Source organism: Phascolarctos cinereus, unplaced genomic scaffold, assembly GCF_003287225.1.
Source record: "Phascolarctos cinereus isolate Bilbo 61053 unplaced genomic scaffold, phaCin_HiC Scaffold_9;HRSCAF=440, whole genome shotgun sequence".
Classification (NCBI taxonomy): Eukaryota; Metazoa; Chordata; class Mammalia; order Diprotodontia; family Phascolarctidae; genus Phascolarctos; species Phascolarctos cinereus.
In genome coordinates, this window is record NW_027556402.1 from 59795231 (window position 1) to 59814589 (window position 19359).

The 19359-nt window shown below is 36.1% G+C and overlaps 1 protein-coding gene across 1 annotated transcript in view; it reads left to right on the top strand.

Annotated features, from left to right (window-relative positions):
• The window catches only part of LOC110195665 (bifunctional heparan sulfate N-deacetylase/N-sulfotransferase 3), a 214490-nt gene that overhangs the window by 156020 nt on the left and 39111 nt on the right, over nt 1–19359 (top strand). Inside the window, exon 7 of the mRNA XM_020968490.2 lies at nt 18444–18626. Within this exon, the coding sequence (XP_020824149.1) occupies nt 18444–18626 (183 nt within the window). The remainder of the gene's footprint in view (nt 1–18443; nt 18627–19359) is intronic.

The following is a 19359-nucleotide window of genomic DNA, read 5'->3' on the forward strand; positions in this document are numbered from 1 at the left end:
TTTGCCTGGCCCATTTTTTCTCCTCCCCCATTGTCACTGATAATGTTGTTATTTCTCTTGTTCTCAACCAGCTTGCTCTCCTACATGTCATCATTTAATTCCCCATTCTTCAGCAGCCCACAAAAGATTAACAGGTCAGATCATTGACCTGAACCTTGAACATTCATTAGATTCTACAGAGGAGCCTACACATTCTTCATGAGACCAATTTGTTACCAATACCCCTCTCAGGGTTTTGAGCAAAAAAAACCTTCGGATTACTTTATTAATATGTAACTTGCCATTGTATATCTGCTAAGGTTAAGGGAACCATGTGTTGTGGTTTAGGGTTTCCGGGACTGTGAAATAGCAAACACCCAGGTCCTGTCTGAAGAAATTCGACCCAGCCCTTCTTTTAGCCAAAAACAAGATTTATTAAAGATCAGTCCTACTGGGCAGACTCTTAAGGAATCTGAATATCAATGAGTTATTGGCTAGATTTTAAGAATCTGAGCTATTGGCTAGACTCTTAAAGAATCTGAGCACCTTAATGGAGACAAGATGGACCTTATATACAGAAAGACTGTGGGAGGGATCTAAGAGTGGCCAAGTAGGCTGGGGTGACTGGAGGAGGGGTCTAGGGGGAGTGACTGGGAGGTGGAATGGGGTCTAGGGTGGGAAATAGGGTGGAGGGGCATCCTGTGGTAACAGACAATGGAGGGCTGGGCTGGGTTAAGGGTAACAGAGAATTGGGAGACTGGGCATATACAATAATGAAAAGTCAGTTGATAGGATTATAGCCTCAGGGGAATGCTAGAGACTTCCTTGACCAAGTAGGAGAGTTCAAGGAGAGTCCAAGGTAGGGTTTTCTAGAGCCTGTAGACAAATGGGACCCAAATTCTTTTTGGGGTGAGGGGCAAAGGTCTCAGGTTGGGCCTGTACCCTGTCATATCCATTATTTCATGTCTTGCTTTCTCATCTCTTTGTGTCCTCTAGCTGGCATTCACCACCAGAATCCTTATCATTTTTATATTGACAGTATAACTCTCTACCTTTTCCTCAACTTCAAGATCAATTTTCACCTCCATTTCTTTTCTTTACCAACTCAGTGCTCCCTTGAATGGACTTCTTTCTCCTTCCATCAGTTGCTAAAAACACATTTTGCTTCTAATACTATTTACTTTCATTCTTTCATCCTATGTTAATATTATTTCTAATCTTTCACAAAATTATACTTAGATTGACTCTTTTTGTTCTTATTAAGGGACATGTCCTAATTCTGCTTTTCCCTTTTGACATGGCATTTTGGCAAAGAGCCCCTTCCCCCTATAGCAATTTTGTTGGGAATAGTGCCTACACAAGTGTTCTCAGTTCCTATTAGTATGAATATCCATAGTACTACTCTCTGCTTTGCATTCAAGAAAATGATGGCTTTATGATCCTAAGTGCAGGACTGACTATGTCACCGCCCTGCTTATTAAACTCCAGTGGCTTCCCTGAATGCAAAGATCAGTCCAAATTCCTGTTTCACAATATAGCTCCTTTCCACCTTTCCAGCCTTATCATATATTACTTTTATTCATTCATTCTTTAGACAAACTGACTTTCTTACTATTCTTCACACACATTTCATCTTCCCTCTCTTTACCTTTACGCAAGCCCTTCCCAGTTGTCAGTGTAATATGTCCTTCATCCTCACCATTGGCTCTTAGAATTCCTAGTTTGCTTTAAAGATCAGCTTACACACATCTTACATGAGTCCTATCCTCATCTTCCAGTATCTACTTCCTCTCACCAAACAACCCCCCACTCTCTATCTCTCAGGAGAGGTAGTCACTCTCTCCCCCCTTTTTGTCTCTATTTTTGTCTCCCTCTGTGTGTGTATATATGCATATATCTGTATTTTTTTTCCATTTAATTATATGTGATAAAGACTAATAATAAATAGTTTACCTATTTATATAGTGCTTACTATGTGCCAGGCACTTTACAAGTCTTATCTCATTTGATCCTCACAACAATCACGGAAGGTGCTATTATTATCCTCATTTTGCAGATGAGGAAATTGAGGCAAGCAGAGGTTAAGTGACTTGCCCAGGTTCACACAGCTACAAAGTGTCTGAAGCTTAATTTGAAATCAGATCTTCCTGATTCCAGATCTGGTGCTCCATCTACTGTCCCAACTAGCTGCTGTGTGTGTGGATGCTGTATCCCTTGATTGAATACAAACACCCTGAAGTCAGAGACTATTTCACTTTTGGTTTGGTATCCCCATTACCTATCACACAGTAGGCACTTAATTATAATTTATTAATTTATTGATGTGTTTTACTAGATAAAGGAGTCAAGGCTTAGAATTAATGATAAAAGCTTCACCTAGCTTGAACTCTTATAACATGGCCTTCACTTAAGCTACATTTAATTTCTTCTTTGTGTTTATTTGAAGAAGCCCTATAGTTCAGTGGTAAATAGATACCAACCTGCTCTTAGAAGGTCCTCAGCCTAGCCATATGTGAAGAAGGGATTTGAACTCCTTATTCTAGCAGTGTTTATCAGTATTTGTTCATCTACCAGACTCTTTTCTCATGCTGCCACATCTTCATTTATCTTAGGGATGATTGATTAGTCTGTCTGCTCTTCTTCCTTCTTTATAATTTCCTACATTTAATCCATAACATTTCATTCTCTGCTAGCCCCTCCACCCCACATAAAGTAGTCTCCTCATCTATAAAATTAAGGGTTTGAACTAAATGGCTTCTAAATTTATAATCTTATGATCCTTTGGCTTTGGATAAGTCACTCAACCTTATAATACCTCGGTTTTTTTGATCTGTAAAATGAGGGAGTTGAATTATATGGAATTTGACATTCCTTCTAACTCTATCTTCATGATCCTATGATGTTGGATATGGAACTCATTTCGGTACATTTTTTCTACATTTGAGTAATAGCTCACAATTTGTAAATAAGAAATTGAAAAGAATAAGTGAAATTAGCAATTATCCATGCTAAATCTTTTCTATTGATTTTTGAGAGAGAGATATTTGGTATATATGGAATTTATACCATATGTTGTTATCGTTTAATCATTTCAGTCCTGTCTGACTCTTTGTGATCCCATTTGGGGTTTTGTTGGCAAAAATACTGGAGTGGTTTACCATTTCCATCTCCAGCTGATTTTACAGATGAGGAAACTGAGGCAAACTTGGTTAAGTGATTTATCCAAGGTCACACAGCTAGTAAGTGTCTGAGACCAGATTTGAACTTAGGAAGATGAATATTCCTGACTCCAAGCCAGGCACCACCTAGCTGCCTTATAGATACCATATATGTGATAAACTTGGATTGTTATCTATTTTACATTGCAAAGATTGTAGCAAGCAGTAATGATATATGCTTCACAATAATTGGTCACAGACACACAGGAAATAAAAGATGATAATACAAAATACTGTGTCAAAAACAAAAGCATGAACAATATAATTACGCACAAAATACACACAGGCAATGAAAATGATTTGTTCAGCTTTATACAACAAACTCTTTTCTCTGTCACTGGCAATGATATTACAGTCGTTGATATATTGCTTGAAAAAGTGGCACCGGTATAGAGAAAAAAGGGAGTTTTGATAGGGATGTCAAGAAAATTACATTCAAAGACATGGAAGCATTAATGAGCATGGGATCTGCATAACATCAGTCTAATTAGATTGGACAGAGCTGGTTAGAAAAGAATCATAACAAAATAATAATAATTTATTAATATTTCTGTATCATTTTAAGGGTTTACAAAGTCTTCAGCTTATACTCTTATTTGATTTTCAGAAAATAACAGACACTTGTGAGGCACACATTTTTATGTCCCTTGGACAACCTCAGAGAGGTTAAATGGCTAAGTTAAATGGCACAGCTAATGTCAGAGGCAGGTTTTGAACCCATTCTTTCTGTTGCTAAATTCAATGGTCCTATTATGCATCACTATCTCTCAATATGATTGAAAGAACGTTTAGTAAGAAGCAAGATGCCACCACTATGTTTGCTTTGTATACACTTTGTATCACTTCTATATATTTACTTATCTGTATCCTCCTACAAGAAAGTAAGCCCCCTTGAGGATAGGAACTGTTTTGTTTTTGTCTTTATATCATTAAGTACAGAGCAAAGATCCTTACACATAATAGTAATTACAACACACACACACACACACACACACACACACACCCCTTGTTAAATTGAGGTGATTTGAATTTTTAGCAGTGTGGCCTTGGACCAGTCACTTCCCTTCTCTCAGGATCAGTTTCATCACCTGTTTTGGTTATTGTTTCGTTGTTGACTTACTGGAATTATAGATTTGCTCAACCTATATCACAGTGTTATTGTGACAGTCAGCCAAGATAAACTATACATTGGTGTCCAAATGTAAGACGCTAAGATATTATATTGACGAGTAGTAGAAATAAGGCAATGAAAGTAACCACAAATTACAAAGGTTGTTGCCATTTACCTCTTTCTCATAAAAGTGAACTAGAGAATGTATTTCATTCTGTGACCATCTGTGACTTCTTACACAATGAAATGTGGCTGTAGGCCTCAGAAAAATTAATCTAAATCAAAGGCTGAATAAACCATTCCGAAGCTAATTATCCACACCCAATAAAATTAGCAGCCACTTTGTTTTTTCATCAATGCCCTTCAACATCTCATTTTGAAAACAATCTTGTATTCCAGCATCGGGAAACACTTCAACCTCCTTCTAATCAAATTCAGCCCATGCTTTAGCTTCCAGTGTTTAACTTTACAGAAAACATCCCCATCTTGTGGATTTAGAGAATGTTACTGCTAAAAATCACTACAGCTGTGTTGTGCTTTCAAAGGCAGGTCCATAAAGGAGACTGTTTTAACTCTCCACTTCTGTCGTTTCCATGGTAGCTCTAGTTTTGTCTTCTTGTTGCTCCTCATTACCTGTCTTTTCCCATTTCTGCCAAAATGGTAAATGGTACAAACCACAAGCGAGAATGTTTCAAAGACAGTAAAAAGACTCACTAAATTTCTATACAGAGGTTTGGTTTTTTTTAAAGTTGTTTTCTGATATTCTGGTGGAAGCAATGGATTACAGACCAGGCATGTGATGGTGGAATTGCAGCTTAATTATCTCACCAAAGCAAGATATATTGGATAATTGGAATTTAATGGGTACATATACTGCAATGCAGTCATTAAATGCCTAAGGAACAATAAATGATATTTTGTATATTTAGTCATCTTACATTTATGTTGCATATACTTATCTATATACCTGACTCACCCTAAAGGATGTGAACTCGAGGAGCAGAATTGTTTCATATTTGAATTGATATCATTAGCACCTAGCACAGCCTGTGGGCATAGTAGGCATTTCATAAATTCTTAATTCACTGATTGCTTAATATACATAAAAAGCCATTTTATTTCATGCAAGACATTTATATACTCAATAGTTCAGAATTAAACACTATCTACATTCCTTTAAAGTGTGTTCAAGCAAAAGGTAACATGCTTGCCGACTAGCGGTTAACTAGGAAATCAACCTTTATTTACAAGGTTTCAATTTTAAGAAAGACAAAGTTGGAAGATGGGAAATGGTTGAAAGATGATAACAATACAGAAAGTCATACTATGATAATTAATCTCTTGTATTTCTGATTTTATTAGTATGAGTGCAGCTTTTAAGGAAGCAGATTATAAACCTGTTAAACCTCATGTAATTTTTGTTTCTTTCCCTCAGAAATCCTATAATGGCCACTTCAATTAAAGTGTACATATGTGTGTGCATTTGAGCACACTCTCTGTGGTATATGAAGTAACATTCTCAGTGCCACATTGTCTGTAACAAGTAGTTGTCGCAAAAAGAAGATATGGTGCATATTTTTAATTTCTTTTTAATTAAACATAGGTACTAGGCCTGGAGTCAAGAAGACCTGAGTTCATATCCAGCCTCATACATTTACTAGCTATGTGACACTGGGCAAGTCACTTAACCTCTGCCTCAGTTTCTTCAATTATAAAATGGGTATAAGAATGGCTCCTACCTTGCAGGGTTGGTGTGAGGATCAAATAATGTATTTGTAAAGCACTTAGTACAATGCCTGGCACATAGTAGGTGCTATATAAATGTTTGTTTCCTGCTCTTTCCTTCCTCTTCTTCATTCTGATATTATCTTCAATCTTAAAAAAAAAAAACAACCTAAAGCTGCAAACAAGTTTATCAGTAAATGGCTTCCAGGTATTTTGACTCCTAGTCTTAGAAGCTTTGATATTTTAGATATTTATTTTTAGATATTTTAGAATTTGCTATGAGTTGCTAGGTGGAGCAATGGATAAAGTGCTGGTCCTGGAGTCAGAAAGACTCATTTTCATAAGTTCAAGTCTGGCTTCAGACACTTACTAGCTGTGTGACCCTGGGCAAGTCACTTAACCCTGTTTGCCTTAGTTCTTCAACTTTAAAATGAGCTTGAGAAGGAAATCGCAAACCACTCCAGTGTCTTTGCCAAGAAAACCGATATCACAGTGTTATTGTGAGAATCATGACATCATGAAGAGATAGACACAATTGAAAAAATGACTGAACAACAGAGTTTGATGGTATCTCACCTGAAATGTCTTTCTAATATGTCTTTAATCAGCTATTTACTCTTCCACTTTAATTAACTTCTTTTTCTGTCTTCAGCTCCTTAGAACTACTTTATTTTCAGTGCCTCTGCATCAAAACCTACCTATGCCTCAATCTTTCATTAAGTTTAGAAAAAAAAAATAGGAATGTGAAAAAATGTTAATAATGCCTGCAACGTAAATAATTGGTGAAGATCTATCAGCAGGACTTGTGGAGTTCCCAAGTAGACCTTGTCCCCAGGTACCTTGGCATGATTACAATACTGGGAAAGGATGAAAAAAGCAACAATAATTGTTGCAGCTAATAAGTGTGCATAGCCCACTGGACCTGAAGTCAGGATAGACCTGAATTCAAATCCTACCTCAGATTCTTACTAGTTCTCGCCTACGGGCAAAGTAATGAATCATTGTTTGCCTCATTTTCCTCATCTGTAAAACAGAAATAATAATAGAATATCTCTCCCAGGTTTATTGTAAGACTAATATCTGTAAAGTCCTTTGTAAAGCTTACTGTGCTAAATTAATGCTAGCTGCTACTCTTATATCTCTTTTCTTTATGAGGTATATAAACCTAAACTGACTCTGGTATTTTCATCCTAGTGCAGAAATGGTTTTCTACTGTCACCCATCTTCCTCTCTATTTAACCTTCTCATTCCAGTGAGCTCAGTTCTATCCCAACCCTCTTCTTATAGTTTCATTTACTTAGATCTGTGTTCTCACTGACCTAAGGTGCTTCCTCTACTGGTAGAGATAAAAAAACCTACCTATTCTGATCCTGTGAGGTTTTAGTTGCTATGTCTTTCCACAAATACTCTATAGAGGATTCCAATGTGCTATAGACCCTCCTCTTGACCTTTTTAATAGTTTGTGGGTACTAATGTGGAACTCAGACTATCCATCTTTGATCCCTCACTCCCACTACCTGTCTAGCTCTCCTTCTTGTCCAATTATATGTTGCTTTGTTGCCCTATGTCTTAGCCATGATTATATCCAGCAGCCTATTATGCCTGCCAAATATTGTGCCATTGACCTTCAGATCACGTGCACTTTGGATTCTTCTTGTCATTCAGTCATTTAATAAACATTTATTAGGTGCCTACTATGTGCTAGGAACTGTGCTAAGCTTCTGAGATTCTGATGTTCTATGATTCAGCATCATGTATTACAAATGTAGGAGGCCAGAGTTTCATTGACATAGGGAACTTCAACATGAGGAAATTCCCTCTGCCAATGCATGTAGATCAAGTTAGGTCCTTAGAGAATTCCCTAGAGGGAACTGAGTATTTAAACAACTTGCTCAGATAAGCATCACAGCCAGGAAAGCAGCAAAGGCTGGCTCAGAGACCGATTCTCTAGCCAACAAACCATGCTGTGTCCTGCAGAGGAGAATCTTGGTGATTGGAGCGGGGGAAATGGCCTCTCTTGTCAGGAAGCAGCTTAGAACTACACAAAGCTCTGCAAACTCTCTGGAATGTCACCTAACCTGGCCCTCTCATATGTTTTTAACATTTAACAAGCTTCTGCAGTGCTTAACTCAAAGGGACATTGTTTGTTCGGTTGTTCCCCCCCTCCCTACACCATTAAATGAAACTGGCTTTGAGAGGATATAAAATTCAATTTATTCGAACACAAATCAGAGACTGGAGTTTCATCAGGGAGCCCTAACTTCATTTAAAGCATGTATGCACTTACATTCCCTTTGAGAAAATATTTTGAATTCTTGCAGGTTATAATAAGGACAACTAAGGATGTTTAATTAATCTACTGACTCTGTGTCTTTGCAAACCTCTTTCTCTATTCTGGTGGAGGACAAATGTTGCATAGCTAAGAGGCTAAAATAAAAAAAAAAGTAAGCAGAGAACAAAAGATGTTTTCATTGGAAATTGAGCCCAACATTTCTTTTATCTTTATGTTCAAATAGAGATTTTTCTTAACCACTCTTTCTAAAGTAGCAGAAACTTCAACCATATTAATTATTCCGACATTTTGTGAGTCTAATGAAGCAAGAACAGCTGTTGTCTATTCTCTGATTACCTGCAACTGAACCTTACTGAATAATGTGGAGGTGATGTCAGAACAGCACATACAATATACACAATGGAAAATTAATTGGATATAGGTGGCCTGAGAGTTAGATATACTCCTGTGGCTTGTAAACATTTGTTCAGTAACTAAAATAATGGCACTGCATTAAACCAATGGTATGTGTGATCCTGGTACGTTACAGAAGGACTAATTAATCATCAATCATTAGTTTATAATGAAAGGACTGAACTTGCACTTCTGCATACAGATAGAAAAATGAAGCGAGCAACTTAAATGTTGTAAAAAGATGAATTGGTCAAAGCCAAATTGCTTTAAGTGACATTGACCTCCTTCATGGAACCTTTGAAATCTGTCCCTGATTTAGAATGATTGGCTTTTCCTACCAGCTTTCCTTCATGGGTAATCAGATCTCCTAATCCAAAATCTTAAGAGATCTCTGCCAAGTCTTTTTGAAATGAATTTTTCCTTTCAAAGACTGCAGCAATGACTCAGGAACGAGGTAGAAAAACATGATGAGGAGGAAATGATGTAATAATTTTAATGTGCTTTACAAACTTTAAAGTGTTATATAAATCCTAGCTGCTATTATTATTATCATTATTATTATTTTATTATTATTATTATTATTAAAATTAGGAGCTTAATTTTAAGTATGCTTCAGTACTTTAATAAGGTGGTGGCTGAGGTGGGAGAGTAGTTTGGCCTGCTTAAGACACGTGTCCCTTGGTCCCTCCCTCAGGGTGTTGTGATGCTTCAGTCAGACTGTCTTGCTTGTTTAGTTGGTGGGGATGCCTGGCTCCTTCACCACAATGGTTGCTCCCCTAAATAATGTCTGAGGCAGAGGAGTGTATAATATCATGGTCAGGGTTTTGAAGCTGACATATAAGGGTTAACACCTAGCCTCAAAACTGATGAGTGGGATGACCTTGATTCAGTCATTTCACTTCTATGACTCAATTTCTTCTTCTGTACCAATCTTAAAAATCAAAGATCTTTTCTTTCTCCTTCTTAACTGCTCTGCAGCATTTGACACTATTTCCGTAGAGAGTTTTTCCATTCTTCCATTCATAGGAGTTCATTTCCCAGAAATCATCATCACTTTCTCCAGAGATTCAGGGTTGATAGGGCCTTTAGGCAAGGTCTCTTTTCCTGGAGTACGTTACTTGTTGGGGATTAGTAGGATATAATCTTGCCAAAATTAACTGGACTTCTAATTTGTTTTCAAAAGTATATTCAGCCTAAGCAGGGCAATTACTTGAGACAGTAAAAGTTCTGCGTTAATACTATTCTGATACACTCAACACATTTCAAATATTTTTATATAAACAGATGAAATAAGATAAAAAGGGACAAAATCTAGTTATTACCTTCCTTTTGCTTGTTTGGGAAAAAAATTCCAATTGTGTTTGTATGTGTGTGTATGTATGTGTACACTCACACACCCGCACCCACACACACACACCCCCACACACATATATACACACATATACATATGCATACATACCTGTATATATAAATTTCTTTGAATTAATCTTTGCTCTGTATCTTATTGAAAATGCATTAGACTCACAAAATGCAAATGGGAAAGAGTACCATAAGGTCCTTTTCCTTACATGCACATACATCCATAGATGTGTAGTACTATTGACTAACACCAGCTGGTATGCGACCCTTTGAAATCCATAGTGTATCATTATTCCCCTTTTACAGATGAGGAAAAATAAGTCTCAGAGAGGCAGAGAGAATGACAGTCACAAATTGATAAAGTCAGGAAGCAAATTCAAATTAACTGTGCCCAAGTCCTTGGTACTTCCCATTATACCATAGCAACCTCTCAGCTAGCTATAACATTTATTTTTAAAAAACAGGACGTGATAATTATTACATTATAAACTCTTACAATTTTTTTTAGCAGCAGAACAACTTTTTGTTATTAGTGTTTGATAGGTCACTAAATACTTAGAATTTACCAGAGATATCACTCATCTGATGTTTCTTTTCTAAGTTACCCTTCTTTGAGTTCAGTGTTGGATCGGGTTATGTCTTCCTTTTCTCACAAATGCTAACTATATATTTGACAGCTACATTTTGCCACTGCACATAAACAACTTTTTAGCAAATACACATACATATAGTCTGTTATTGATGTGCTAAAAAAAAAATGCCTTCATCTAATGATCAAATGTGTGCCTTTTGGCAAAATTTCCCATAATTTTAATTTTAAGCAGCTAATTAGTCTTTTGGTTACAAATTATTACTCAGACAATGTTTAGAGTAAGAACTATCACAGAAATGAAATTAGACTCTGCATTGACATTTTTTTTTCATTTTGTTGAAAATGAGTATATATTAAAGGTGATTTATTTTGATCCATTCAGTTTTTATTTTTTAATCTCAGCTATGAAGCATTTAAAAAAATTAAAAATATTCCCTTTGGGGAAAAGGGAAAAAAATGCCTTTTGCTGAACTAGTGACCTTTTCAAGTGTCCTTTATTTCTTTTTCTCTTCCAGTGTAGAACTAAAGTTGTTGGCAGGTAAGGAATTGCCAAGAGGTGAACTGACATTATAAATGTGATAGGTCAAAGCAGATATACGGAAGAAAGATACCATTAAGAAATCAAACTAACATTTTTAGTGAAAAAATTTCCAATTATTTCTCTGTTGAGAACAACAGCCAGATTGCTTGTCTGCTTGCACTTTCCAAACTAAATAATAACACCACAACCTTGAAAAGGTTACCTATCTGGCAATATATACATACATATATGTATGTTTATATTGTATATGTATGTGTATATATACACACATACATGTATATGTTATATAAATGCATTACATATATGTGTGTACATGTGTGTATGTGTGCTGAAACTATTACTTGCCAGAAGGGAAATTTTTAATCCATTAAAAAAATGACTGAAGTTCTAGTTTTGAAAGAAGTTGAAGTTTTTTTGGGGGGATTGGTTTTGGTCCTGATAAATGATGTCCCCTTACGTGATTATGTGTTTCAGTTGGAGAACCAGGTCAAGAAGTGTCACTAAATGATTTTTTTTAATGTTCCCTGTGAAACAGATTTTTTATTTTGCGATATTATGTTTCATATGTTTTGCATAACGTCAAGATGGATGCACAAAAAAATAGAGAGAGAAAAGTGGAAAAAACATACAGATAGAAGACAGTCTACTTTAAGAAAAGGAAAAAAGTTGAATCCCACCTAACAAGTGTCCTGGCCACAATAGAGAACCTATTTGGGTTTATATGCTGCACACAGAACAGTGATGCTCACTACATTTTTAAGACTTTTTTTATATTTCTGGTGAATTTTCTCTATTTTTCCCATTGTTGGAACATATTTTTCTGTCAGCGATGAGTATTTTGAAAAGCGGCACTCTGTTTTGAATGTCATAGCAGAAGAAATTTGCCTGAGATTATAGAAATGTGTTCCAAGAGAGGACAAATAAAGCCATTCCACAAACTGACAGTATCACTAACTTTTCCATTTTGTTTGGCCCATGGGTAAGTTAGGCAAGTGCAGTGTACACGCAGTATTGATAAGATAAATGTTTACTAAAGTTAGACAGGGAATTTGACCTAATGGCTATAAAAATGCATGTCTGTCTGTGTGTGTATAAATAGATTTTTTTTTTAATAAGAGTTAGGCTGAATGAAATAGACAAAAGTCTGGCTTTGAGATCAGGAACACCTGTGCCCAATTTCTTCCTCTGACCCACTGATAGCTATGTGACCCTGGACATCACTTAATCTCTCAGGACCTCAGGGAGATCTTTAAGACTACAAATTATGAACTAGCTGCTAATCTTCATAGGTTAAGGGAGTTTCTACACTAGTGATGAACAAATACATATTTGTGTGCTTGTACACTAACATATTTAATTACAAAGTTTTTAAGGTTGTTTTGTTGTTATTGTGGTTGTTTTCCTTCATAAGAAATGCAAGTTTGGAACCTTACTTTGAATTTTATGAAGATAAATAATCTCAGAAGCCTGGTTTCTGAATTTCTGAAAAATTGCAATTGTTATTAAGCTGCATTAGAAAGACATTATAAGATCTTATGATTTAGAACTGGATGCTCCAGCGGCAAGCTTACCCAGCCTCCCCATTTTATGGAGAAAGAAACTGAGGCACAGAACAATTGAATTCATTTTCCCTAAATCATCTAGCTAATAAGTAGTAGAGTCAGGATTGGAGCATAGGAGGTCTGATTCCAAAGCCAGTACTTTCTCCACCGTATCATTCTAATGAAGCTCTGTGTGTGTGTGTGTGTGTGTGTGTGTGTGTGTGTGTGTGTGTGTTTGACTTAGAGGAAATCCTTTCATTACCCGACATTATATGAGAACTACCAAATTAAAGAATGGTTTTCATAAAACTTTTCTTTGGTTTGCTCTTTTTGTGGTTGTTATCGCTATTATGAACAAGACAGGAAAAGAAAGAAATAAGAAAAGAAGAGAAAGGTGATCTCATTTTTAAAGAAAAACCATAGTGGATAAAAGTTGTGCTTATAAGTTCCACCACTGCCTGAGTCTGTTCTTGAGCTTTTTAAAAATAATACTACAAGTACTTCCATTATATAAATTCTAAGGTAAAACCTATGCTGAGGTAGAGTGAAGAGAAACTTTGGTACTGGATCAAATAAATCTTCTTGATCACCGTGGAAGCCTTCCATACCTAAACATGGCTGGATTTGCTCAATGGAATACAATTCCCTTCCTTTCTCTTTTTTTTCTTTTCTCTTTCTTTTCCTGTCTAGTTCATAATAGTGAACGATTATATTTTTGTCTTATTCTGTATAGTATCACAACTTTAATATAATTTTTTTCTCTCACCTCTGCTGCTTTATGCATTATCCAGACTTTTATTTATTTCTTCCTTTTAGTTCCTTTGTGCTTAACATTCCATTTTCATTCAGTGATGATGATGATGATCATCATCATCATCATCATCATAAATATTATTACTCATTCACAGGGGACTATTTATTTTACTAAAATGCTCTCTTCCTAACTTGAACTATTAGGATAGCTTGGCTTTGCAGCCTATTGAGTGCTTGGGAAGTTTCTTTGACACTCCCATTATATCTGGGAATCATAGCCAAAGGAATTGCTTGGAATTGTCAACAATTTGATTAATACAAGCTGTCTGAAATATCCTATAGAGTAAAAAATAAATTTCCAAATGCTTTATGAATAAAATGATTTCATTTCTGTATGAATTCGCTATTTCCATGGTAAGTCACAATTCCTTTCCATCTTATTTACCTAAATTTTGAGCCTTTTTCCAGAAGGAGGTTTTACACATTCTGCATTTTTGATACTATCAATTACAGAAAGGTCAAATGCCATATAATCAAAAAGAGGTTATACCAGAAGAGTTCAAACTTTTTGGTCTTGGGACCTCTTAATATTCTTAAAATTGGGGACCTCAAAATGCTTTTATTTAATGGGAACTATGTGTGTCTTTCTATATATATATATACACACAAACATGTACATATAAATATACATATATCAGTATTTCAGATATCAGAAATTAAAACATCTTAGTATCATTACAAACTCCCCAGGTAGCCATCAGGGCTAGAAAATATCCATCTCTCAGGATCTTGTTTTGGTGAAGTGGACAGAGAAAGAGAGACAGACAGACAGAGACAGAGAGAGACAGAGACAGAGATAAAGAGAGAGACAGAGACAAAGACAGAGACAGAGAGAAGGGAAGAATTTGAAGTTTTAGGTCATTTAGGCAAGCACAGGTTCTCACTGCCATGTTTTTGCAGCCACCATTTGGGTTGAAAAAAAAAATCCCTCTCTCTCTCTCTCCCCACTCCCTTTATGAAAGTCCAAGGAGAGCTGGGAGAGTCCCAATAATATCAAAAGAAAGAGGTGGAACTGTGTCTCATAACTTAATGAAGTGACATTTCATTTCTTCCTGGCTCAGTCACCAGCTGTCTTCAACAAAATCCCTCTCACAGGAACAAATAGGACATTACTGATCCATCTCAGGAAAGTGAAGCACATGACCTTCCCTATGAAGCCATGCCTAGTTCCATGGGAGGTGCCCAGTCTAGCAGATGAAGGAATTTCCCTGATACAATAACAATAAGGGTGGTATATATTGGACTTAGAGTTAAGAAGACTTGGCTTTTTACCCCTCTTGTGACACTTAGCGTCTGTATGATCCCAGCAAATCACTTATTCTTTACATCAGTAGTCCTTAACCTCTTTTTTTTTTTTGTCATGGACTTTTTTGGCAGTGAAGCTTATGCCCTCAGAATAATGTTTGTTACCTCCATTTATTACTGAAAAAAAAATGTTTAACTTAGGTTAGAGGTTGGCGGAAAAAAAAGATGTACATTTTTTACATAAAAATTTATGGACCTCTGAAATCTATCCATAAGGTCCCTTGTAGCTTTATAGATCCCAAGCTGAGTCCCTACTCTATGGACTGCACGTAATTATTTTGTACTTATCTATGTAAGAAATGCGTTATGTTCTTCATTGTTCAAGGGATTTTCCATAGTAAGAGTCCCCTATGTTAATGAAACTCCTGCTCTTTCATATATTCATTTATTATTAATAATTATATTCATTAACAAATAAGTTTTTAGATCTGTTTAGTTTTTACCCGATTTGTTTTTTTTTCCTCTCCCTTGTAATTGTTGCTAATCACATTTACATAGTACTTTAAACTTCTGAAAGCACTTTTGCCATGACCACCCTGAGGCTGAGAGAGGCCAAGCAAATTACCTATGGTTTCCTGGCCAAAGATTTATTCATTTGTGCGAATAAACCTCTGGCATAGTTTAGAGAACATCAATAATGAACATTTTCTTTTGAATTATTTGAATCCTAGGATCTTCAATTAAAAAAATGAAGTGAGCCAAAGATCATCTCACTCAACCCACTTTATACGGATGAGAACACCATCAGCAACTTGTGCAAGATCTCATAAATAGAGAATATCAGATCTGTAATCCAACGCCCCTGCTCTAAATCCAATATATGCCCAAGTATTCCAAGGGCTACGATGGGGAAGGAAGATTAAAACTTCTTCTTTTTGACTTCAAGGAGTAGCTCAGGGCAGTTGCAAAGAGGCAGATTATTTTGGGGGGAGGTGAAGGAGAAATCAGATTAAATAACGAAAAAATCAGAGCTGTCCCAAAGTGGAAGAGATACTTTCAGAAGTAGAGAGCTGTCCCTCATGAGGGAGTCTGGGTAACAATTTGTGAGCTGCTTTATAGAAAGAATTCTTGTTTTCTTTTGTGTTAGACTAGCTGACCCCTATGATACTCATTACTTTTGGGAAAGATAGATAAATAACTGTCTATAGTTTAATGTGGGGAAAAAATTTGAAATGTGGTGGAGAAGACAAGAAATGGAAAGAAATATAGGTCAAGTGACATTCCGAAGAACTGTAATGAAGAATTCTTTGGTTTTATCTTGAAATTCTGTTGGATTCTTTAAAGATAGAATTTCCAAGGGGTTCTTCTTTTTTTTTTTTATCTTGCTAGAATTTTTGGAGAGGTGTTTTTTTAAAAAAATTAGTTATTTGTATATATAAATTTTGTGCATGCCCATTTATTCGATTTTGTCCATTATCCCACTCCCACCTTATTCCCACACCTGCTTACACATACTCTTATTAAATATTAAGGACTTGGACAATGACAGTTGAAATATTTAGTGACAGCTGATATTCCCTTATTGGTGCTAAAACTGGAGATCACAAGAAGCTTCAGCTGGGGTAGAATTAAGGCTTCTGGCTACTTATGAATATTAAGCATGAACGTGTTGTATTGTGGCTCTTTCTTTGCTTCAGTATTATCAGGAGATCATATATTTAGGAAAGAACTTGTGTAGGCATATTTTTCAACCCCCTCATTTTAGAAATGTAGAAACATAACTTGCCCTACATTAGGCAGAATCAATATGAAGCCCAGATCCTCTGTCTCTACATCTAGCATTCTTAGCTCAATCAATCTAGCTGAAGAGAATTCACTTTCACTAATAAAACTCTCACTTATTTAAAGCCAAGTTACTCTTCTGGACACTTCTCCCAAAATACTTAACTCCAAGGAATTGGTACATTTAATTCAATTCAATTTAATGAGTATTTAATAAGTACCAGCTATGCTCTAGGCACTATGCTCTGTTAGAAATACAATAAAAACAACAAAACTATCCCTGACCACAAGGAGTTTCCATTCTATTGGTGCAGGGAGGAGAGGGAGAGAAGGCATACAAATGTGTGTGTGTGTGTGTGTGTGTGTGTGTGTGTATGTATAGATAGATATTTGTGTCTGTGTCTATGTCTGTGCATATATAACATGCATAAAATAACTGGAGAACGATTTCAGGTCAGGAGCGAGCCCTAATAAATGGGGACCTCACCAGAGGGGTAATGCAGGAGATGGTATTTGAGCTAAGGAATAATAATGATAATAATAATATCATAATTGCTAGTATTTATATAGCACTTTAAGGTTTGCAAAGTGCTTTGCAAATATTAATCTCATTTCATCCTCATGACAATCTTGAGAAGTAGATGCTATTATTATCCCCATTTCACAGTTAAAGAAGATGTATCAGACAGAAGCCAAGAGACTTGCTCAAAGTCACATAGCTAGTAAGTGTTTGAGACAGAATTTGAACTGAGGTCTTCCTAATTCCAGGTCATGTTCTTTCTGCACTAGAATAATATGAAATCAGACTAGAAAGACAGGATAGGACTTGGTTGAAAGCGACAGTCAACACCATTCAGAGAAATTTTTATTTTATCCCTAGGGCCACTGAAGTTTCTTGAAAAGGAGAGTAACATGGTCAGACTGTGTTTTCAGAATATCGGTTTCGCAACTGTGTTGACAATCAGTTGGAGAAGGGAGACAAGAAGCAGAGGGCTATTTAGAGTGTCCAAGTGAGAAGGAATGAGTGTCTGAACTACTGTGGTGGCTATGTGAGTGGAATTGAGTAATGTAAGGCATGTAAGGAGTCCAGGCACTAAATTTCAAAAACACAATCTGCTGCTTATTATCTGTGAGACAATTAGTATGTCACAACCTTTTAGGATATAGTTTTCTCCTCTCTAAAAGAATGGTGTTGGACTAGAAAATCTCTAGAGCCTTTTCAAGCTATGAAACTATCCTTAGGGATGCAGACTTTATTTTTAAGGAAAATCAGGCAGGATATAAGTAGATCGATAGGTATGTATATGTATACATATATGTATATATATAGTGCTTTTCCTAATCTAACAATGTGCCTGCATATGTAATATTTCAGTCAAAGGTGGTACTTCTATGACTTGTTTAATTCTTTAATATATGACTGGTACTCAAGAAGAAGTCTTTGCCCAGTGGAAATTTTTTGGGGGGAATGGGATATATATGTACATAGGTATGTGGATATGTATATGTGTGTGTGTGTATGCACACACACACACACACACACACACAAATATATATATATATATATTTTTTTTCAATTATGCCTAGAAAAATCTTATCTTACAGTGGCATAGCATCACCTCTTCACCTCTTCCACTACACGTGTCCATAATAAAGTTTTTCTTCATGCCTCCAATTCAATAAACCTCTATGAACCAAAGCTCCTGTGGATATCAAAGAGGGAAAAAAGAAAAAAGAAAGAAAGAAAAAACAGGATTAAGGAATTTAGAGCATCTACAGTGACTACACTGCCCTCTAGTGTCAGAAGCACATAATGTACTGTAATTTATTTGGTGCTTTTCTCCTTTTCAGATCAGCATCTTCATGACCCATTTGTCCAACTACGGGAATGACCGCCTGGGGTTATATACATTTGTGAACTTGGCCAACTTTCTGCAGAGCTGGACTAACCTGAGACTGCAGACTCTGCCTCCAGTGCAGCTGGCTCACAAGTACTTTGAGCTCTTCCCAGAGCAGAAAGACCCTCTCTGGCAGGTAGGATTGGCTCAGAAATTGGACATGATTTGTAAAACAGATAAACTAAGGATAAAAAAAATAGCACTTTTTTTCTTCTTCCGTAAGATAATCTTAACTGATACCTGAAGAGTCAAAGCTTTTAAATAGAGTCCTATACCTGGAAGATCTGGGTTCAAATTCTACTTTAGACACTTACTAGCTATACGATACTTAGCAGGTCATTTAATTAGTTCTCTTAAAACAGAGATAATAATAATACCTGTCTAAAAGTGTTGTTGCAAGTATCAAATGACATATCATACATAGAATGCTTTGCAAATATAAAACATATTGTGCTAGCTAATAATATTATTATTATTCTATAACATTGTATTAATAGGATTTAGTGAGGTTCGGATTCGCTCCTATAAATGACACTCTCCAATGCACCAGAAAATAATAGGAAATAGATAATTTATTTAGAAGAAGTAAAGCACAGATAGTTTGAATTTGCATAGAAAGCATAAATAATAAGAACAATCAATAATATAGCACCGATCAAGAGAGTCGGTAATGGAAGAGAATACATCACCAATTCAAGGGAACCTCCAAAATCAATCAACGGCTGGGAGCCCCGTTGCAGCCAGTACAAACTTGAATTGTGTAAAGATTTTCCCGGGCGAAGCGTCCTTCCCGCGGGTGAGGCTCAGCGGGCTTACAGGACGCAGTGTTTTTATATTGTTCTAAACAAAGAAGGCTTGGGGCCAAGAAC